This window comes from Podarcis melisellensis, assembly GCF_964234715.1.
Source record: "Podarcis melisellensis genome assembly, chromosome: 3".
NCBI lineage: Eukaryota > Metazoa > Chordata > Lepidosauria > Squamata > Lacertidae > Podarcis > Podarcis melisellensis.
Window position 1 is genome coordinate 70,642,075 of NC_138530.1, and position 20,315 is coordinate 70,662,389.

Genomic DNA, 20,315 nt, shown 5'->3' on the forward strand with positions numbered 1-20,315 from the left:
AATGGAATATGGCATGAATTGGAAGAAGATTCTTCACTCTCTTACACATGTTAGCTTTTTCATTGGTTGTATATGTTTGACAATCATTCATTGGGCTTTATGTCACTTGATGCAGAAGAGGGAAGAATCTGAGGAAAGTGAAGAGCTGTTTGGAGTTTGAAGCTTCCCCATGCAAAGGTCTTAGCTTTACGTTGCAATAACAATTTGTTGAGTCATATATCTTAACATGCTCTGTATTCAACTTCTGTAACATTTTCCAGACAAGATAGTTGCTTGTTTAATAGTCCAAAGACAGTCCCTGGAAACTGCTTTTATATAGTAGGCAAGGCTATTTGTTCAACCCAGTATTGTTTTCTCTGTTTTCCAGTTGCTCTCTAGGTTCTTGTGGTTCTTTTGCAGAGGTCTATTCCCATCTCCTGATACCTGATCCTTGTTTAAACAATATTTGTTTTCAATGCTACTTCCGAAAAGCATTTCACCTATTATTTTCAAAGAAAGAGTATTATATTATCAGATTCTCACTTTTTGCAGTAGCATAATTTGGGGGTGGGCAGTTTGGAATCTCCCTCTTCCCTGATACCTTTGCATCGCTGACTTGGTACGCACCCAACTGAGGAGGCAGATATCGCCCACATAAGCATCACCTTCAAACCCATTAGGAATGGGAGAAGCAGTCTTAAACTTGCAGTATGTGGATTGTTCACTTCCCAGTAGATGTCAAGAATATGGTAAGACCAGCTTCCTCCCTTATCACTTGACAGAGAATCAAACTGTGAATCACATGCGTGGCTAGCATGTCCGAAGAGCTTTAAAATTTAATCCTACTGTACAGTCTCTCTCCTCCAACCCTCTCATATTATTCAGGCATGCAACCCATCAAGAGGTTTAGCCCTTCTCTCCCCAGCACCAGTTCCAGTGAAAAACACATGCACAAACATTCTCAACCTGCAGTGTGGTGTAAAAAATGATCCTGTTGGTACCAATGGGAGATCTGTTCTGAAGACTAATTACTGCACTGGGAAGAAATGTTCATTTATCACAGATGGGCAGGGAACGGTTCAACTTCACTTCCATCAGTGCCATGATCCCTGCACCTTGTTGGTGCTAACCCTGTAACTTGTCTAAGGTTTTTGGGTTGAGCTAGCTTGTTTTGTCTGTCTTAGTTGTATTTCCTGGGTGCAGCTTTATTTCTGTTTCCCTAGGAGATTCTATCTTGCTGTTGTTGGCTAGTGTAGCTGGGCTGCTTAGATCTTGGGAATTCTCCAAGTTTTCAGGCTATGCTTGGTGCAGCCCTGTGTGCCTTTGTTAAAATACCATATCTTCATCATGTTTTGTTTTTGTTCTGTTTTTGGGTGGTATTTGGAAAACTGCCATTTCAAGAGGAGGTATTTTCACTAGAATATCACATGCCAGATTTATTGTTTTCTGGTTAATAGAAGAACTTTGTCATCCCTGACAAATATAGACTAGAGATTAATTAGTATATGTGTTCTTTAACTATTTTAAATATAAATAAGCCCTGTACCATTTACTGTTTTCTTTTTCCAGAAAAGATGAAAAGGAGTATGCATTGAAGCAGATTGAAGGTACAGGGATATCCATGTCGGCATGTAGAGAAATAGCAGTAAGTGAATACATTGCTTAAATAAGTTTATAATTAGTGGTGGGTTTAAAAAAAAAACTTTTGTAAAAGTTCAGGTTTAATTATCTGATAAATTTCTTAATTGAAACTTTATTCAAGTTTCAATTATTTTTAAAAAGTATTTTGTTAAATTTAAGATGCAAGCTTTAAATACATCCTGAACAGCCATCTAGTTGGGCAGGCTTTTCCTGGTTCATCAAATTCATAATCCTGCTCCATTATTTCTTGTTATTTTATTGAATGTTTTATGTACATAGATTTTTTCTCCTGTAATCACCTTATTGTGATTTATGATGACTGCCTAGGGATTTTTAAATATTATGTGGGGTGTGTGTGTGCGTATGAAAGTTAAATAAAGAATTTTTAAAAAAGAAACTTTTGCAGAACATTTGGTACCACTCCAGTTGGGTTTGAAAACAATTTGTAGCTTGGAGCTTCTTGAACTTGTGCCATCATTAGAAGGGATCTTATTTAAATGCTTTGATGTGTAATTAAGAGAGATTACATGGTTTTTGGACTGAGTGTATAAATTGAACACCTCCCTGTTTTGGTAACTGGAGGTAGTGAAATAACTTTTAAAAAATAAAGGTGTTTTAAAAAGAAATTTGGTGCTTATTACCTTAGGGGTGTATGTATTCATTGTTCAGTAATGAAAAGTTAAAATCCGTGAATGCAATCCTCAGCAGTAGTGACTATTTCTGACCTGTATGCCACTGACAAAATATGAAATGGTACACTAGCTGAATATGCCACCAGGTGCGAGACACAGATTCTCTTCCTTTAGTTCCTCCCACTTCTAGGATATTTCTGTCATTCTGCATTTATAGCTCAATCACCTTTTTCTAGGAGGGGAATGGATAACCAAGCATGGACATGTTATTCAACAAATAACAGGAGACCAGGAACCTATAAAAGGCAAGCTCATAAAGCTGAGCCATGCATGTTTATGACTGTGTATACATGTCTTTTTCTCAGAAGCATAGAGTGCCATTGAGAGACAGTATTCAGACAACAGGCCAGTTCTCAGAAATGGAATGCATAGTTTTATTACAAAGCAAAACATTGATTTAATATGCAGGCTGTTAAGAGCAAAAAAAGCATTGGTTAATCAAGCCATAATATTAGTTCTCCCGAGATGAAGAGGCAGGGACTGAATATGGACATCATTCTTAGCACCAGATTGGAGTATTTGGGGTTGGTTGCAGGGGGGGGGGCTAGGGCTTTCCCAATTCTGCAGGTGCCTGGAGCCTATTATGTTACAAAGCTTCTTTGAATGGGACTAGGAAGGGAAGGGTGTAGTGGTGCTCACTTGGATCTTGAACTGATTTAAGTTCAAAACAATAAAAATGGAGGAAGGCAAGGAATATTGGGAAGGAAGCCAAAGCTTCCTTTGTTTCTTAAACTAATCCTCTTTCTGGAGCCACAAAATGGATTATTTGTGAGCATATCCCAAACGGAATACTAGGACCTAACTGAAAGAACTCTCTCATATGTCATTTTATACTAGGAGAGTTTCACTCCCTACAATTTGACCTAAATGGCCAGGGAGAACAGAGTCTTGATGGCACCTAGGAATCGCCCTGGGTTGTATCGAATGAAGTGAATATATAATTTCTACTCATAACCTCCAGTGAATAATTCACCCCCCCCCCTTAAGATGTATGAATGACTAGCAGTGGTAGTGCTTTAAGGGTGATGTTTTACTGCAGCTGGCTTTCAACACATGCTCTTGAGTGGTTTGCTAAAGTTATGCATCAAATAATTAGAGTGGCTTCTGTATGTTTGGAGTTCTTGTGCAGTTATGCAAAGCTGGCAAGAAGCATTCCCACTGAAACCAACTGGCATGAATTTAAGATTTCCCCCTGGCTAATCCTAAGCTCCATGCTTAGTTGGCCTGTACCATGCAAGAATGAAAACAATTAGACATTTTAGGAATTTTCAAAAGACCAGCAAGGTAGAGCACATCAGCAATGGGGTAGGTCATGGCTTCTATTTCCTGAATATGCAAAAGGAATTCTAATTACTGAATTGCATATACTTGAATATCTTAAATATTTCCAAATTGGGAATGCCTCCTCCTATGCATGATTTGGAAGCACATTTTAAAACCTTCCTGTACTATGTTGAAAATACTTCAGAATGATAGATAATGTTAAAACGGGGCATAGTGTGTCACTTCTGTGCTTCATCACCCACTAAAATCAGTGCATCTAATTTGCTTCATCAGTATTGAAACCTATATTAAAGGACTGCAGCCTAACATGTGAATTATGAATTCCACCAGCCTCTAGCAGAGGGAGATGGGACTATAGGGCTTCTCCATTGGCTCTACTGGAAAAACACCAACTGTTGCCCCCTGCTGCCCTTGAACTCTATCCAGTACAGCTTGCTGTTAAAATAATTCTATTACTAAAACCCATTGCCCAAGTTTGCTTTTCTCTCCTTCCCAATCTCATTTCCTTTTGAAAGTTTGTTCGCTATTCATTTGAATACCTCTGAAGCTATTGTAACCAATTTTTGTATGATAGCTTCTGAGATCAAGGTACAGGTTTTCATTTGTATCTGAGTACAATTGAATGCCATTTTGAATCAAAATTGTAGATTGAACCTTTCAAAACCACACTGATTTTTACCACTGATTTCAAAACTGCACTAATTTTTTTGTTTCTTAGTATTCCTGAGCAATGCTGGGAATGAAGCTGCAGTTTATTGATATTTGTAAACCTGTTCTGGAAGCCTTTTTTTCAGCCGAAGATCAAGCTAAAAACACTTAACAAACAAATCAGATATGGAAATAATCTGTGCAAACTTAATTCAGTCACAGTTTAAACAATTAGCATTTTGTAGGGAGAAAAATGAATATTGTATGCTTTACCTTTTGGACTTCTAATCATATTTAGTTATTTGTCTCTTAAGAGAGACATCTGCAACTTTTACTTACTCCTATCACATTGCATAGTTTAAGCTCAGATGAAAATATAATGAAGACACATTCTTAAAGTCTGAACATAATTCTTATTTTCTATTCTTTTGCTTTGCTTTTCATAAAATTCTACATGTACATATTGGGTTTTTTAAAAACAACGCTCAAGTGTGAGTTTTAGAAGAGATTTTAATATTGCTACAAATCTTCATTGATTTCCTTGTCTAATGTCTGCAGAAGCATTTACACGCATGTAATCAGCAGACATAAAATATGTTGAAATTATTTTGTGAACACTTGCAGACTCCTTATCATTTATTCAGCTAGAGCACCACTCCTTTCTTGCAATCATCTAGCTTGCCTGATTTATTAAACTTTTCTGCTACCGTTTTTACCTTCCCGCATTGGTCACTATGATTGGGTGTGGTATTTCAGAATAGGCAATTGTTAACTTGATGATATTTGTGTGTGGGTTTGACTGCTTCTACCTTTGCACTAAAAATTAGGCATAGGAGGAAAATTGTTTGGCAGTGCAGTAACCTGATCTGATGCTCCCAAGCTTGCTTGCTGATTTTAAGTTAAGTGTGCACGGAATGCATACAGCAGGACAAGTGCAGATGAATTGGATGCAGTGGGCACCAGGGGACGCAATGGGATGGAACACAGCTATGATCAAGAGCCAGCAAGACTGAAATAGGATGGAATTAGAGGCTTAGCCCATCCCTATTGAAAAATATGCAGGCTAGTGATTGTGATATTTTACTGTGCCTCCTATCAGTAAAAGTGCCAAACTTATTTATGCTCTTTCTGTGAACCCCATGGAATGAAAGCACAATGCTAATTGTCTCATTTCCTTTACTTGAATCAAAGCATAATCCTTTTCAAAGTCACTTGAAATGCTTTTGTTTAAGAAGAATGCTGTTCATTAATGCCAGAACATTTTCAGATCTTGAAATGAAATTATTTATAGAACAACTGCTTTTCAAAATGCTTGTTATGGAACAAGGGTGTTGCATGACTTGAGCAATTGTAGTAAAAAAAGAAAAGCAGCACTTGCCAACAATGCACAAGAAAGTATTTTTAAAAACCAAGGATTCAATAAGCTATAGTTATTGTGTAAAAAATCCTAAGGGCATTTCAGTTCCCTTGCTCAGTTTCAGATGTCTACACACCATTTATCCCAGGCAGTGAATAGCCATTCTTAGTTGGTTAAGTGATTTGTCGTCTTAATTCTGGTTTTGAAGGCGAAACTGGCATCTCAACAGTTCTGCAAGCTACGAGCAGTCAGCATCCAGCCTGTTTGAAGGATCTGGCATTTAGTGATGCTTTTACAATAAATTGTCTTGTACTTCTTGCAACTTTAGAAATTTAAGCTCTAAAAATGTAGAGGCCCTTCCCATCTGCCTGTGTGCAAGAGTAGGTCAGAAGATATGTATATTATGGTAGGTGGCTTCAGATTTAGAATTCTGAGTTAGACAGTGTGGTTTGCTGAGGCTGCAGTAGAGGAGCCAGAATAAGTGAATATACGGCTGGGTGCTAGTCAGGGAGAGTTGGCGTTGGTTGTATCAGTTCGTGTTGATCAGAGAGGGAGTTAGTGTTTGTTGATGGGGTTTGTGGTGGACAGCAAGAAGACAGCAGAGGAAGATGGTCAAGAAAGAAAAAGGAAGACCCAAAAGGAAGACAGAGTGGCTTGGTGGCCGAAGACTTGTTGGGGTAGCTGAATCACTTGCCTCAGGCTAAAGAGATGAGGGGAACATAAGTCTACAGCATCAAAGGTGAAGAAATGAGAGGCAGCTTGGAATTCTAGGCTGTAGTGTCTGGTAGGAAAGCCAGAGGAAGATTCCAGGATAGCACAGTAAAAACAGATCTATGCTCCAAACGATCAGTAGCAGTTGAAACAGAGGTTTCAATAAAGGTGCTCTGTTTTAGTGTTGGTGAGGCCTAACTGGGGTGGAGTAAGTACAAGGGCAACCTGGCAAAGGAGTTTTAATAAGTTAACCGTTTCATCAAACCTGTATTGGTTTTGCAGCTGTACTGCATATTAAAGAACCACAAGATTGAGCACTACATAATCTTGTAATAAATAAACACGAATGTTTGTTTATTATTTATCTTTGTTAAATATAGTAACTATATTCGACTTTGTACCATACCTCCATCCCACAATTATCAGGGATTATTGGAAAGTTAATATGCTAAGGGTGCAAGTGATACTAAATGATAGCAGTGGTATGGAAGTTGGGCTTTGTTAATGAAATAAGTAATGAAAACCCCCCCCTCCTTTTCTCCACCTGGACCTTGGACCTAAAGGGGAGGAGATTAGTTGAATGATCCCCCAGATCCCCCAGATTTTAAGACCTGCTAAGGAACAGAGGGTTGTTATTATGTCTTCATATGAAAAACCACAGAATTCAAGGAGGATGTACTTTCTTTTCCCCCATGACTGTATAAGCTCTGTATTTAAGCTCTGATCCAGCAAAGGCTCCTGCCAGTAAAGGGGGAGAGGTGATTTTAGCTAAATTTCCCTTGCAACCTCTATGCCCTTTGAAGAATAAATTGCTCTGGAGATGAGAAGACCCTCCAGAACCACATGGGAGGTGGTGTTCTATGGGCTGCAAAATAGGCAAAAAATCCTTCTCACTGACAAGAGCCTCTGCTGCCCTGGAGCAATAGTTATTTCAAACTGCCAAAACATCAGTATAGGTGCCTTGTGGAGCTAATGAAAGAAGTGTAGGAATTCTTTCAGTTTAATAAGCTGCTGCCATGTGCCGATTGAAAAAGCGGCCGTCTTATCTTCTAAGGCTCTTTTTCTTTTCTTGTTAGAGGTCTGCATCAAAATAGCCTAGGCAAATAAAAGAGATTATTTGCTCTCTGGCTCACTGTTATAAAAATAGGCTTCATCAGTTACTCAACTAAAGCTTTATGTCAAATAACAGATTAAAGCAAGAATGAGGAAGCAAGGATGAGGAACCTCCTCCCACTTTTTCCCCTGGAGGGGGGACTGTACACTGGCAGCGGATGAAGCAGAAGCCAGGGGAGTACAGGGCATCCTCTGCTCTCTTCCTCTCATTCTGCCTCTCCTGGATTAAAGCTTGGCGCTTTTTTACTGATACTTGTATTGATTTAGAGATGAACTCTCTTCCTTTCCATATGGCTTGCTTTATTTTTTGTGAGTGAGTCTGTTACTTCACTGCACTGGCCTTTTCCAAGAAAGCACATTCGATCTTTGCTGAACATTGTATTTTAGGGAGATTTCTCTTGTGGTGGAATCAACCCACAAATTACAAAACTACTCCCAGATGTTTTCACCTAAACTGCCAACAACACAAATATTTCCCCCCCTTACATATACTTAATATGTTAAAGACATGCCCAGTATGACAATAATTTGTTATATTTGTGCATGCTCCAGATTATGCAATGTTTAGTAATTAAATATTTGTGCAAAATTGGAACTTTTGTCAAAGTCAAAATCCACGATAGATTGACATTTCTTAAAGGTTATATTTAAGAATGCTGAATTCAGTACCCTGTGTTAAAAATTGGGAAGTGGGGAAAGAGAGAAATTAAATTATTGTGAAATGGCAGGTTAAATAATAACCTTCCTGAACTTCATACTGATCTCTCTTTTGTGATCATAGGCCAATAGATTGTAAAGGTCATTTAAGAATTTTTAAATGACCATATAATACTTGCCAACTGCTACTATGTTTTAATCCTAGAACAAAATGAAGCCTTTGGTTTATGTTGTTCATGGCATTCCATTTATTTTTCAGTTTAGTGCAATAAACAACCTGAACACCGAAGAGTTAGGCTGAAAGTTGGACTATGCTTTTAGGATACATTTCTATATATTGCACCCTGACTTACACTCAGTGGAGTTCTGCTGGCACTAGAGAAAGGGTTTGGAGAGTTTCAGTTTGCACTGCAGGGTTCTTCCCTCTGCTGTCACCTGTGCCTCTTGAAAACATTCTCCAGAGGCTGAGGGGAACAGTGTGGGGTCTGGGGACTGGGAAGGTGGGACTGGGGGCTGCAGGGAAAATGAGGAATCAACAAAGAACATCCATAATTCCATAATTCTCTCATTTTCGAGGCAATGTATGTGGTTCCACTGCAGAGATCAGTCCCTGGAGGGGATTATACACATTGTTCCTGTTTGATCTCCTCTACTTTGGGGGAAAGGCTTATTCCGTTATTGTTCTGTAAATGAGGTACTTCTTGTGCTTAGATTATTCCGGAATTGCTGCAATTTTCAAATCCTTTTGACAAATTAAAAGCAAATTGTCCATTTTGTGGTGACAGAAGTATTGATGATTTTGTCTCTTCACTTACAGCTTTTGCGAGAACTGAAGCACCCTAATGTGATTGCATTACAGAAAGTTTTCCTTTCCCATAGTGACAGAAAAGTGTGGCTGCTGTTTGATTATGCCGAACATGATTTGTGGGTAAGTTCAGAATTTATTGGTGCTTTGACTGGCTGTGGTTGCATATCCATAGTTGGGGATAGTAAAAATCTGTAAAAATGAATAAATCCAAAACCCCAGAAATCAGAATAATTTATGAACTTGTGCAGATTTTCATATGCTTATTATATAGATACAGCCGCATAAGACAAATTGGAAATGGAGACATAGCTTGAGTGCTAAAATGATTTACTTATTTTTATAAAACAATTGGCTTAAAAGAAGGAGCTTCTTCAGATGACCTGTCTATTTAGCATCATTCTGATTTGCTTGCACAAAGCTTACACGGTGGTCAGACTTCATTCATTTTTACTTTATTGAAATTTGTTCTGATTTGTTTATGGGCTGGTTCTATGACATAGAGTATTCGTTTTGTATTCTTCCTGATTTGATTGTAGGGATGGGGGTTATACGTTTTCCTGTGGATCTTTATTCATACCACACTTATCAATGTGTTTCCCTGTCAGTTTACAAATGTCCAATTCTTTTATGATTTAAGTGGATTTGTTGCACTAAAGATCCAGTATGCACTTGAATTGCTCCTGTAAAATAATAAGTCTGGAGACATCCTTGTTTTTAGAGGCGTGATTACTTTTTATTCATGAAGGCTAGAAATCTCCCACCCCAGCTTCCCCTTTTTTGATGTGTAATATTACTGGTTTTCTCACCGTGTTTTAATTCACATTGCCCTATTCTACGCTTTATAGTTTTAGGAGTTATGCAAATATTGATACCTATGCCTGCAATGCTGCAATCCAGATAACTCTTTGAGATCAGGGCTTATGACCTGAATGTGTTTGCCTGACCTAACAAGCCCTCTCCCCCCCCCCCCTACAAATGCAAACAAACCCCACTGCAGCCAACCACAGACAGCCAACCACACCCTGCCCCCCAGTACCTCTCACCTACTCAGCTGACGCTGATACAAAACCCCCGCAGTACACTATACAAAAGAATATAAGCTTCACCACCCCACCCTCCTCTCCCCCCTCTTCTTCCCCAACCTTATACTGTACTCAACACTAAGGTCTCACAACAAATGTAACTGATTTGTAAGAAACCTGAAAAAAGAGACACTGCATGTAGTTTTGTAAACCAATAAAATCTTTAATAAAAATATAAATAAATAAATTAGGAGTCTGTTCACATATTGCTTACAAGTTGGCGTGCAAACGTTTATGTTTGTGCATCATGTACAATATGAAAATCAAACATATTTGTTAGCAGTTTGTTTGTAATAACCTCCTGTGGAAATAGTCTAATTACCACTGGTCTTCCCTAATCAGTTTAAACTATACTGAACTTGGATTACATTAACATGAAATTTAGGCTTGCCTGGGACAAATTTCTGTAAAACTTACAGTAGCAAGGAAACCACACTTTGAAAAGCCATGACAAAATATATGAGTAATAGCTTACTGTCAAGGAAAAGAAACCACACACACACACAATGTTCAAAGTAAAAAGAAACTTGGATCAAAATGATATAAAGTCATGAGGTTTCATGTTACTGCATGCTGCTTATAGTTTAATTGGGTAGACTTGTTCTTACAGATTTACTAGCTTGCACCCACTCATTTTTGAAGTTTTCCCCCATTGAAGTTAATTGCACAAAGAACGAGTGTACAATTAATATCCCCAAAGTATCACAGTCTTATTACGAATAACTTCATTTTATATGCATGAACTTTAACTCTGTACATCAGTTGAATTCATTTGTTTTAAAAGCAACCACAAAACAATATTTTGCTGCTAAAATGATCAGTGTGCTTAAGAATTCATTTTGCAGATCTTGCTGCTTGCATTGTGTGAAAGTTGCCACATGAATAATAGGTTTGTCGGGTCACCACTACTTGTTAGCTATCTGTTATGCAGTCATAATGCAAAGTGTACATATTTCACTGTGCACTGTCACTTTCTGTGCAATGCACCAATTTATTATTACTAACAATTTTCAGATATACGCTTCCACTTTTTAAATATGTTTGTACATTGAACCATTGAAAAAGGTACTTTATATTTTTCTAACTAAATCATGCAGCTCGTTAAAGAAAGTAAAAGTATTTATGCACAGTTGCCACAGGCTAATGGCTACTTCACATATACCTGCAGTGGTAATGGGTAATGGAGTTACCATGCTGCTTTGAGAATCTGCATATGATCAAGCCATATAGATGGGACCAATGCTGTCGTTTCTTACCACTAAAACACTGGCTTCCCTCTCTGCCAGTAAGATTTGTGTGGGTAGTAACTGCATTGCTGGCCCTGCCTTCTTGCAATAATAATAATAATAATAATAATAATAATAATAATAATAATAATTTATTTATACCCCGCCCATCTGGCTGGCCCCCCCCCAGCCACTCTGGGCGGCTTCCATAGAAACCAGGAAACACTAAAATATCATACATTAAAAACTTCCCTGAACAGGGCTGCCTTAAGATGTTTTCTGAATGTCAAGTAGTTGTTTATCGTTTTGACATCTGATGGGACATCCAATAGTGTTGGATGTCCTCCAGTAAAGTGACTCTCATGAATAAATATGAATTAACTCAGAATCTTATTTTGTGTCCCTTTCTGGTCATTGCTTCAACCCTCTACTTTTGCAAGCTGAGCCTTGTTTTGGGGTGTTTTTGGATCCCAAAATCTGAATATTCTATGATCCTTGAAATTAGCTACTTCATTATTCCTGTTGGCTCTCTTGGTTTTTTAATATTTTGTATAAAACATTAGAAGATGTGACTGGGGCAATTGTACTATTTCATCATTTAGGAAGCATGCAATTCTGGGAGGAGGAATTTCAGAGGTGTGGAGAAACTAATTATTTTGGGCCAGTGAGAAACTTAAAAAGTGAAATGAAATGTGAAAAGATTGTTGCTAAGGGCACAGCTCTAGGAGGATCCATGCCTTCTTTGTTTATTGAGCTCCATAATGTACATCTTTGAATAATGTTTGCTTTCTCCGGGGAGTGTCTGAAATTTGCTGACGGCCAAAACTTTATCCCTCGTGTTTTGAATAACTCCCCCTCTGTCACTTATTCTAAGCATCACTCCACTTCCCCCTGCCCCCGTTGTCTTTTTGCTCACTCCCAACTTTGTCTCTTTCCATGCTGCCTCTTACACTTGGAACAGCTTCCCAATCAACGTATGTAAAGCTCCTTCACTCTACTCCTTCAAAACCAACTTTAAAACCCACATGTTTAAGGACACATTTTTTTATCAGATCACTTACATTCTTGGTGTCATACTTGTTTGCATGCTCTGTGCTATAAATAAAGAGTAGTATTTAAATTTTTTAGGATAGAAAAGATGGTAGTCTGGGCCATTGATTATACTAGTAGCATTTTATATTTTAGATTGAGAGCCATCGTGGTGTAGCGACTAGAGCAGTGGAATAGTAGCAGGTAGATCAAGGTTTGAATCTTTAATCAGCCATCAAACTCCCTGGTTTATTTTGGACCAGTCACTATTTCGTAACCTAGCCTACCTCCCCAGGGTTGTTTGTGAAGATAAAATGGGAGGGAGGCAAACCATGTGTGTCATTCTGAGTTCCTTGGAAGAAAGGTGAAATACAAGTACATTAAATGAATATTGCCCTGGTTCATGCACAGTGCTAAGCCATAGTTTGCCTAACATGGGTTGTTTCTCCAGTACATAACTTGATTTCCAATTGCTGTTGTCTTATGCCTTTGTTTCTTGGTGATCATCTGCAGTGGGATGCCTGTGCAAACCATGGATGCTAGATTTACACATCAACACCAAGCTATACTTAAATTCAAGTTTCATATGGAACACTAAGTCATCACAATAAACAGTAATTTAATAAGCCATGACTTATGAGGAAACCAAGTCATATGAAGAAGTTTCTAATTTAGCACAGAGATAAGATCTAGTTGGGATCACAAGCTTTATTGGGGAATAAATAAGGAAAATATAGAAGCATTCATAACGTTAAAGAAGTAAAACAACTTTAGATGCTTTGAAGTCTTCTTGGAATGGCCTGGTCAAGCATCACATTAAATGAGAGCTAAAAATAAAGTTTGGCTTAACATGAACAAGCAGTGTGCTGGAGTGCGCTCCTCAAAAGTCCTTGCTTCTGCTGGAGAGAACACAAACCAGAGGCTAGCTTCACATTACAGTGGTGCCTCGCAAGACGAAATTAATCCGTTCTGCGTCTTGCGGTTTTTTCGTCTTGCGAAGCACGGCTATTAGCGGCTTAGCGGCTATTAGCGGCTTTAAGAAAAAGGAAAAAAACTCGCAAGAACTCGCAAGACGTTTCGTCTTGCGAAGCAAGCCCATAGGGAAATTCGTCTAGCGAAGCGATGCAAAAACCGAAAAACCCTTTCATCTTGCGCGTTTTTTGTTTTGCGAGGCATTCGTCTTCCAAGGTACCACTGTACATGTGAACTAGCACTTGCCACTTTTTCTCTCCAAATAAAGAACAGGAAGTAAACCAAGAACAGATATTGGTTTGGTTTACTGCCCATGGTTTGTTCAGAGATAAGCAAGCCATGAATACTGGTTCACACACAGTGCAAAGCCAGCCTCTGATTTGTTTCCTCTGTAGCGTGGCAGCAGTGGAAGCAGGGGAGATAGTGAAGTAGGGACCTATATTCAACATGCAGCAGCAGATTGTTCATACATGTTTACACCATAGTTTGTTTTTCACTGTGGTCAAATGTGATGTCCAAACCAGGTCTATAAGTTGGTGAAAAACCTCCATCTGTTTTCTAATTGATAGATTGCTGGTTCCAACAGTATCTGGGGAAAAGCCATTTCTATTTCTATTTTTTAAAAAAATGTATTTAATGAAACATAGTAAAATAAGTATAAATGTTAATAGAATCAGTGATGTATCTGATTTGGTTAATCTACCTTTTACAATACAGTTCTAGATAAGTTACCGGTAGTTGCATAAATCTGTATTAAAACTCTGTGCACCATTCCTGTACTGAACAGGGTGGTCTCTAGAGGTTGAAGATGCTGAAAAAAGTTCCTATTTTTATGTACCAGACAGAGAATCAAGAAAGCTAGTCAGAATCCCATGGTTTTGTTTCTTTAAAAAACAGAAGTCTGTCCAGGGCTTTTCCTTTCCTGGGTCAGGCAATTAGATTTCATCATAGCTGGAACATTTGCAATAGCAGTAGTGCTGCAGTCCAGAGTATAATTACTTTCCTGAGCATGTGAATACTTTATTCTGCCACAGTTTGATTTGTGGCCTTTAAAAAGAGCTCTGATGTTTGAATTTGGACATAGTCTGCTGTATGACCTTCCTTTCCACACACAGTACAAATGTTGTTGTATAAGCTTATCTGAGCCTCTCTAGCTTTGTGTGCAATGTGGTCCTAGAGGCACTTAGGTAAAGGTAAAGGGACCCCTGACCATTAGGTCCAGTCGTGGCTGACTCTGGGGTTGTGGCGCTCATCTCGCTTTATTGGCCAAGGGAGCCGGCGTACAGCTTCCTAGCATTCCTTAAATCAGATCTAATAAGCTAGGAATATATTACTTCCACATTTCTCTTTCCACCAAAGTTTGAAAAGTTAACTGCCATATTATCAATATGAGCCTCTGTTGTGTTAGCTTTTTGGTGATAGCTTCTGTCTTGTACACGCCTCTGTTATTTCTTCTTGTCAGAACTGGTTTGTTTGTTTTTTAAAGCACCCCCAGTGTTTCTCCGCCCTTGCTTTACTCAAATCTCTACTGTTGTTTTAAATGGCCACTATTAGTCTCTGCCTTCTCGCTGTACTCTAATATCTTCTTCCTCAGCTACTTCGTGCGAGAAAGATAAAGCAGGTTTTCTCCCTGGGATTGTTTGTGCTCGACATTTTAAAAAAGAACCCCAGTCTCAGTTCAGTTTAGAACTTGTAAATTCATAGGCACAATAATTCAGTGATAAATAATATGACCATACTTGGGTACCACTGAGCTAGGACATAAACAACCAGAAGGTTGCACTGGTAACACTTTTTGTTGTGTTACTGTCACTAGAATAATAAGCAAAAAGGCAGGTCCTTGTTCTTGAGGATTTTACAATCAAAAATCCAATCTAAAGAAAGGTGATGAATGGAGGGGAGAAATATGGGGCATTTGTTCATATTTGGGGTTAGTTTCAGTAGGGAATGAGGACTATGGGTTATGCTGAAGTATAATAATAATAATAATAATAATAATAATAAATTTTATTTATATCCCGCCCTCCCCAGCCGAAGCCGGGCTCAGGGCGGCTAACAACACCAAAATAGTGCGACATTATAAAAACATTTGTTGATGGCAGCCATAAAGTTTTGTAAAGGTTGCCAAAGGAGGGAGTCAGGCTGCGCCCTAACCAAAGGCCTGGCGGAACAGCTCTGTCTTGCAGGCCCTACGGAAAGATGTCAAGTCCTGCAGGGCCCTTGTCTCTTGTGACAGAGCAGAAGGACTGAATTTAAGGTATAATTTGAAGGAAGAGAGAGGATGTGTCACATACGTGTTATAGGAAGGAGTTCTGCGAGAAAGGGCAGATTTAGAAAAATAAAATAAAATCCAAAGATGGTACATTTCCATAGATCAACAGTTTTGACTAGACTTGGAAACCAAGACAAAAATTATGGTTGCTAAATCTCTATCCTCACTTTGCTATTTTGGCTTCTGCGCAGCTGAAGAGGCCCTGCACCTTATTTTCCTACAGGAGAGCACATCTTTTTTTGCTGATGCTTAGCTAAAATGCTCCATGCGCCTTAATCAAACACAGGAAGCATCTTGCTTTACTTTCGTGCTCTGGAACAAAATGTGGTGGCTATTCATTTTGGCCCTGCATGGTGAACATACTCTAGGTAGCTTGGCCTGTGCAGCCACCCAGCCTTGGTTCTGGGGAGGGGATTGGCTTCTGGGATGAACACTGCCACCACTAGCACTCCAAGGTTGGAAGGAGAGCTGAAACTCATTGCAGTTGCCAGAGCGCAGTGACACACATGTCAAGGAAAGGGTGGCAGACAAAAATATGGAAGACTGCACAATTCATTTGTCAATATGCTACTAGGTAAGAGTCATCAATTCTAGTACACTTTGTTTTAGGAAATAAAATATTATTGTATTCTACTTATGATCTGGAGAACAATTTAAGTAAAAACATGGCAGTGCCTTATTGTCCCAAGATTCATCTAATGTCCACTACGACCAGGGCATTAAGTGTGACAGCACTTGCCCTTTGGAATATGCCCCCAATGAACATCATACAGGCAGCTAAGGTCTTGGCATTTAGGAACCTGCTTAAAACTCATCTCTTCCCTCAGGGTTTTCGTATGAAGCTGATCTACTGATTTATGATGTCTTTTCTACTTGTTTTACTAATGAACCAGTAATTTTATTGTTGCTTTTATGCTGTTCATTGCCATATTTTTTTCCTTAATGCTGGAGGTATAGATTTTTTTTTGCAAACAATTAAATAAAAACTGAGAAATAGGGCTGAGCATTTAGTTTCTGGAGTGATTTCTAAGCATTGCAACTTCTGTATATGTTTCTTCGTTAGCTGTTTTTCTACATTTAAGCTGATTGCATGCCAATGAAGTGGAGAAAAACCTAATTAGGAATATTTGCAATTACAAATACTGTAATCTGTAATCTCTGGGTGCTTTAAGTTTTTTGGTCCAGTGAACAGGTTATGTAAGTCCTCAGGCTTTAGTTTATATTTTAAATAGGGCTGGTGGAGAAATCTGTCTTTAACTTACCACAGAAAGCACTAACTTAATTGTACTTCTTGAAGACATCCATTACATAACGATCATAATCAACAGTACAGCTTCAATTAAGTTCAAGGTTATAGTATAGAATCTCAATATAAGCATTCCTTCCCCAGACTCTTTTTTTCTATAGACTCTTCGCTATGGAGAGCTTTGTGCCTTTCTAGATGCTGAGTGTCTAAGAAGTCAGGCCTTCTTCCTTGGAAACTCCTGTGGGGAGACCTGGATCTGGTTGTAATGCCAACCGTTCCTCATCTTCTTTCTGGCATGAATTCCCTCCTCCTTTTCTTGTAAGCTTTAGTATGATTTTTCATTTTATCTCTCATCAACAGTAACCAACTAACCCTCTAAATTGGAATTTGAAATGTCAGGAAGCCCTGGTTGAGAGAGGAAAGATGGTTAGCAGCAGTGCAGATGAAAGTCTGACCAGGGAGGAAGGTGTGGAGTTGTGCTGGAGATAGGAGAAGGAAGGTGGGGACCAAGTGTAGCATTCCCAGGGTTTGCACTTTATTTGAAAACTTCCATATGGGAGAATAGCTGCTGATACATGTGCATTAGACCTCAGTGATCAGGGAAGTGCACTTCACCTATGAATAGGCTCACTGCTCTGGAACAGAGGTATTGCACTGGAATCAGGTCTTTGAACTAATCTGTAACAACCCAGGGCACAAACTTAGTCCCTGTCTTCTCTTGGGTGTGTGTGCCTGTGCTACTAACAAATTAACATCCCCCCAATCGCCAGATCTCCAGCAACTTCTTACTTCAGTTTCCCGTGCACTCTAGAGCAGTGGCTTCTAAACTTCTACCCACCTCAGACCACTTGAAAATTGCTGAGGGCCTTAGCAAACCACTTAATGTGTGTGGGGGGGGAGGGGTTGTTTTGTCTGTTGTTTAATAGTTGTAATACACTATGCTAGATGCTAAAACATTTTTAATGGAATTCAAAATTTAATGCAACCTCCCCCAAAAATAAAAAAATAGAAGAAGCAATAAAAATACAATTAAAAATCAGTATGAATATTTTAATGTGATGGATGTACTTTTTATGTCTAACAAAGTTCTTTGATGCTTGGTGTAATATTGATGAGTCTTAGGTCAACAGATTCAGCATTCATCCAGCATCCTGTCCTTTTATATAAACTGACAACTCCTACTTTGAGTCACTCCCTTTCTTTTGCATGTGCTCCCTCTTAGCTTCTTCCCCTCTTTCTTGCTTTCCCTTTGTTCCCATGTATGGACTTTCCACTCCTTTCAAGTGCCTTATCAGCCTCTTTCCTCTCTTGGGACCTCCCCACCCTGCCTTGCTTTATCCCCCTGAGGGAGGCAGAGTCTCCTGCCTCTTCCTCCTCAAGTCACTTCTGGTCAGTCCTACTTACTTTCTGGTCTGACGGCTGGGTTTTAAGAATGATGGAGAAGCCACTGCACCCACCAATCCTCTCAGACACGTAGCCCACTGTCCTTCACAGGCATATCACATGCATTTGAGGATTCAATTCTTAATGTTTGCATGGTAGCAGTGCTACTGTTGTGACCAACCCTAGATCAGATCACAACCTGGTAGCAGATCCCATCAATTGAGACTTACTTCTTTCATGGTTGACCCCAGCCTTTCCCCATGACCATACTCCTTACCCCTGTTTTCCCATTAATCTCAACTTTCCTTCTCTAATTACTGGTAAAAATTTAACAAAAGAACTCCAGGGCTGTATCTTCTTACCCCAAACATGTAATGTAAACAAAGCAAAATACTTTTTTTTGGGGGGGGGTTGCATACCATAATTTGTTTTCCACTGACTCCAAACATTTATTTGGCACAGATCTCCCAGAGTCTATGACTCTTAAGAACACAGTGCTAAATTTAATAAAATTGCTTTAAAACAATGGGAAATTACATAGAAATTGGGAAAGCGTGAGAAACAAATCTGAAAATAAAATTCATTCCAATCCTAGTAATCTCATCATATCACATTGTTTCATTTTCTGAAGTGTCAGATGTAAAAGCACGTAAGATGGGGCATACTTGCATACCATATTTGATTTTGGCACTAGAAAAACTTCAAATTTATATTTCTTGAATTATATTTTACTGAGCTTCAAAAAGTCACAATAACAACACTAAGCAGGTAGAATCCCTCCTCAGGAGAACAGATGCTGAAAATATACCAGATGGCATGTAGATGTGAAAAAGGTGCCACTCAGGTAAGTAATATTATAGCTCGTTGCAACTCACCAGACTGAGAGTCCCCTTAGCCAGCATGCTTCAGTTTCAGAAAGCCACTTGGAACATGCAAGGCTTTTATTTTTTAAAATTCACTGTAAGAATTTTATTTCATCAACATTCATATCTGTAATCTTTTTTTTATTCCTAGCATATTATCAAGTTCCATCGTGCCTCAAAAGCAAACAAGAAACCCATGCAGTTGCCAAGATCTATGGTGAAATCACTACTTTATCAGATTCTTGATGGAATTCATTATCTTCACGCAAATTGGGTGCTTCACAGAGACTTAGTAAGTGCTGTGATTTTTAACTGTTTAAAAATAATTTGGATTACATTTTTGGTTTTGGGAAGTGAATAAAACAGGGTGGGGGTGGGGAATCCCACAAACTGCTTCACTTCTTCATGTTCTTAAATACTCCTAGGGGTTTCATGGCAAAAGTAAACTTTGTATCATCACTGGTTTTTAACAGCAACATCTGTTGCAAGTCTCTGGTGCTTCATCCAGTTAGCAAATAAGCTTTATAAGCAAACAGTATATCAGCCAAAGAACACTTTGCACTGAAAAAGCAGGTAGCCGTTTAAACTGCTCTGGGTTACTTTGACTGTCTACTGTTCTAAAACTCAACAAGCTGTAGGAAGTTCCTTAGCAGACTATGGCCACATCTGTGCAATCGTATCTTGTCATAATAAGCCACTGTATGAAAGAGCCTCCTGGACATGCATAGAGCCATTTTTGTCCTCCCTTCACATGAGCAAGAAAACAACCGTGAAGCTACAATGAGCTCTAGCTTCTCATTATATTCAGATCAGGTAACTGTAGTTAATGGCTTCCAAACAAACCAAAATATTAATTCATGTTTTTAATATCCTGCTTTGTTTGGAAGCCATTGACCTCTGCTTTTTCAATGCAATAGAAAGCTAGAGTTAATTGTCACTTCTTAGCTTGTTTCCCTGCTTGCACAACAGGGATAAAGCAGATGTGTGCAGATGCAGGAGGCTTGTTAAGCTGAGATATTGATCGTCCAGAAACAGTTGTTGTTTCATGAGAACAAACCACTGGCCTCATAATTCTGTCACGACCGTAAATGACGGCCGAATAATATGAAAAGTTGTTTAGAAATTTATCTAAGAAACCACCTCTTCCGCAAGGTGGCAATATTAAGTCACATTGCCTCCCCCTCTCCCAACTTCCCAAAAAGGGGAGGGCAGTGCAAGTTTGCTTTTTTAAAAAAGTGGAGAGGCTTCTTTCTTATTTTATTAATCTAACATTGCTTACCATATTTTTCACCCTATAGGACACACTTTCCCCCCTCCAAAAATGAAGGGGAAATGTGTGTGTGTCCTATGGG

At 38.9% G+C, this 20,315-nt stretch overlaps 1 protein-coding gene across 1 annotated transcript in view; it reads left to right on the forward strand.

Annotated features, from left to right (window-relative positions):
• Positions 1-20,315, forward strand: part of CDK19 (cyclin dependent kinase 19) — a 78,663-nt gene that overhangs the window by 24,152 nt on the left and 34,196 nt on the right. Inside the window, 3 exon segments of the mRNA XM_081905527.1 lie at positions 1,549-1,624; positions 8,900-9,010; positions 19,115-19,255. Coding sequence (XP_081761653.1) covers positions 1,549-1,624; positions 8,900-9,010; positions 19,115-19,255 — 328 coding nt within the window.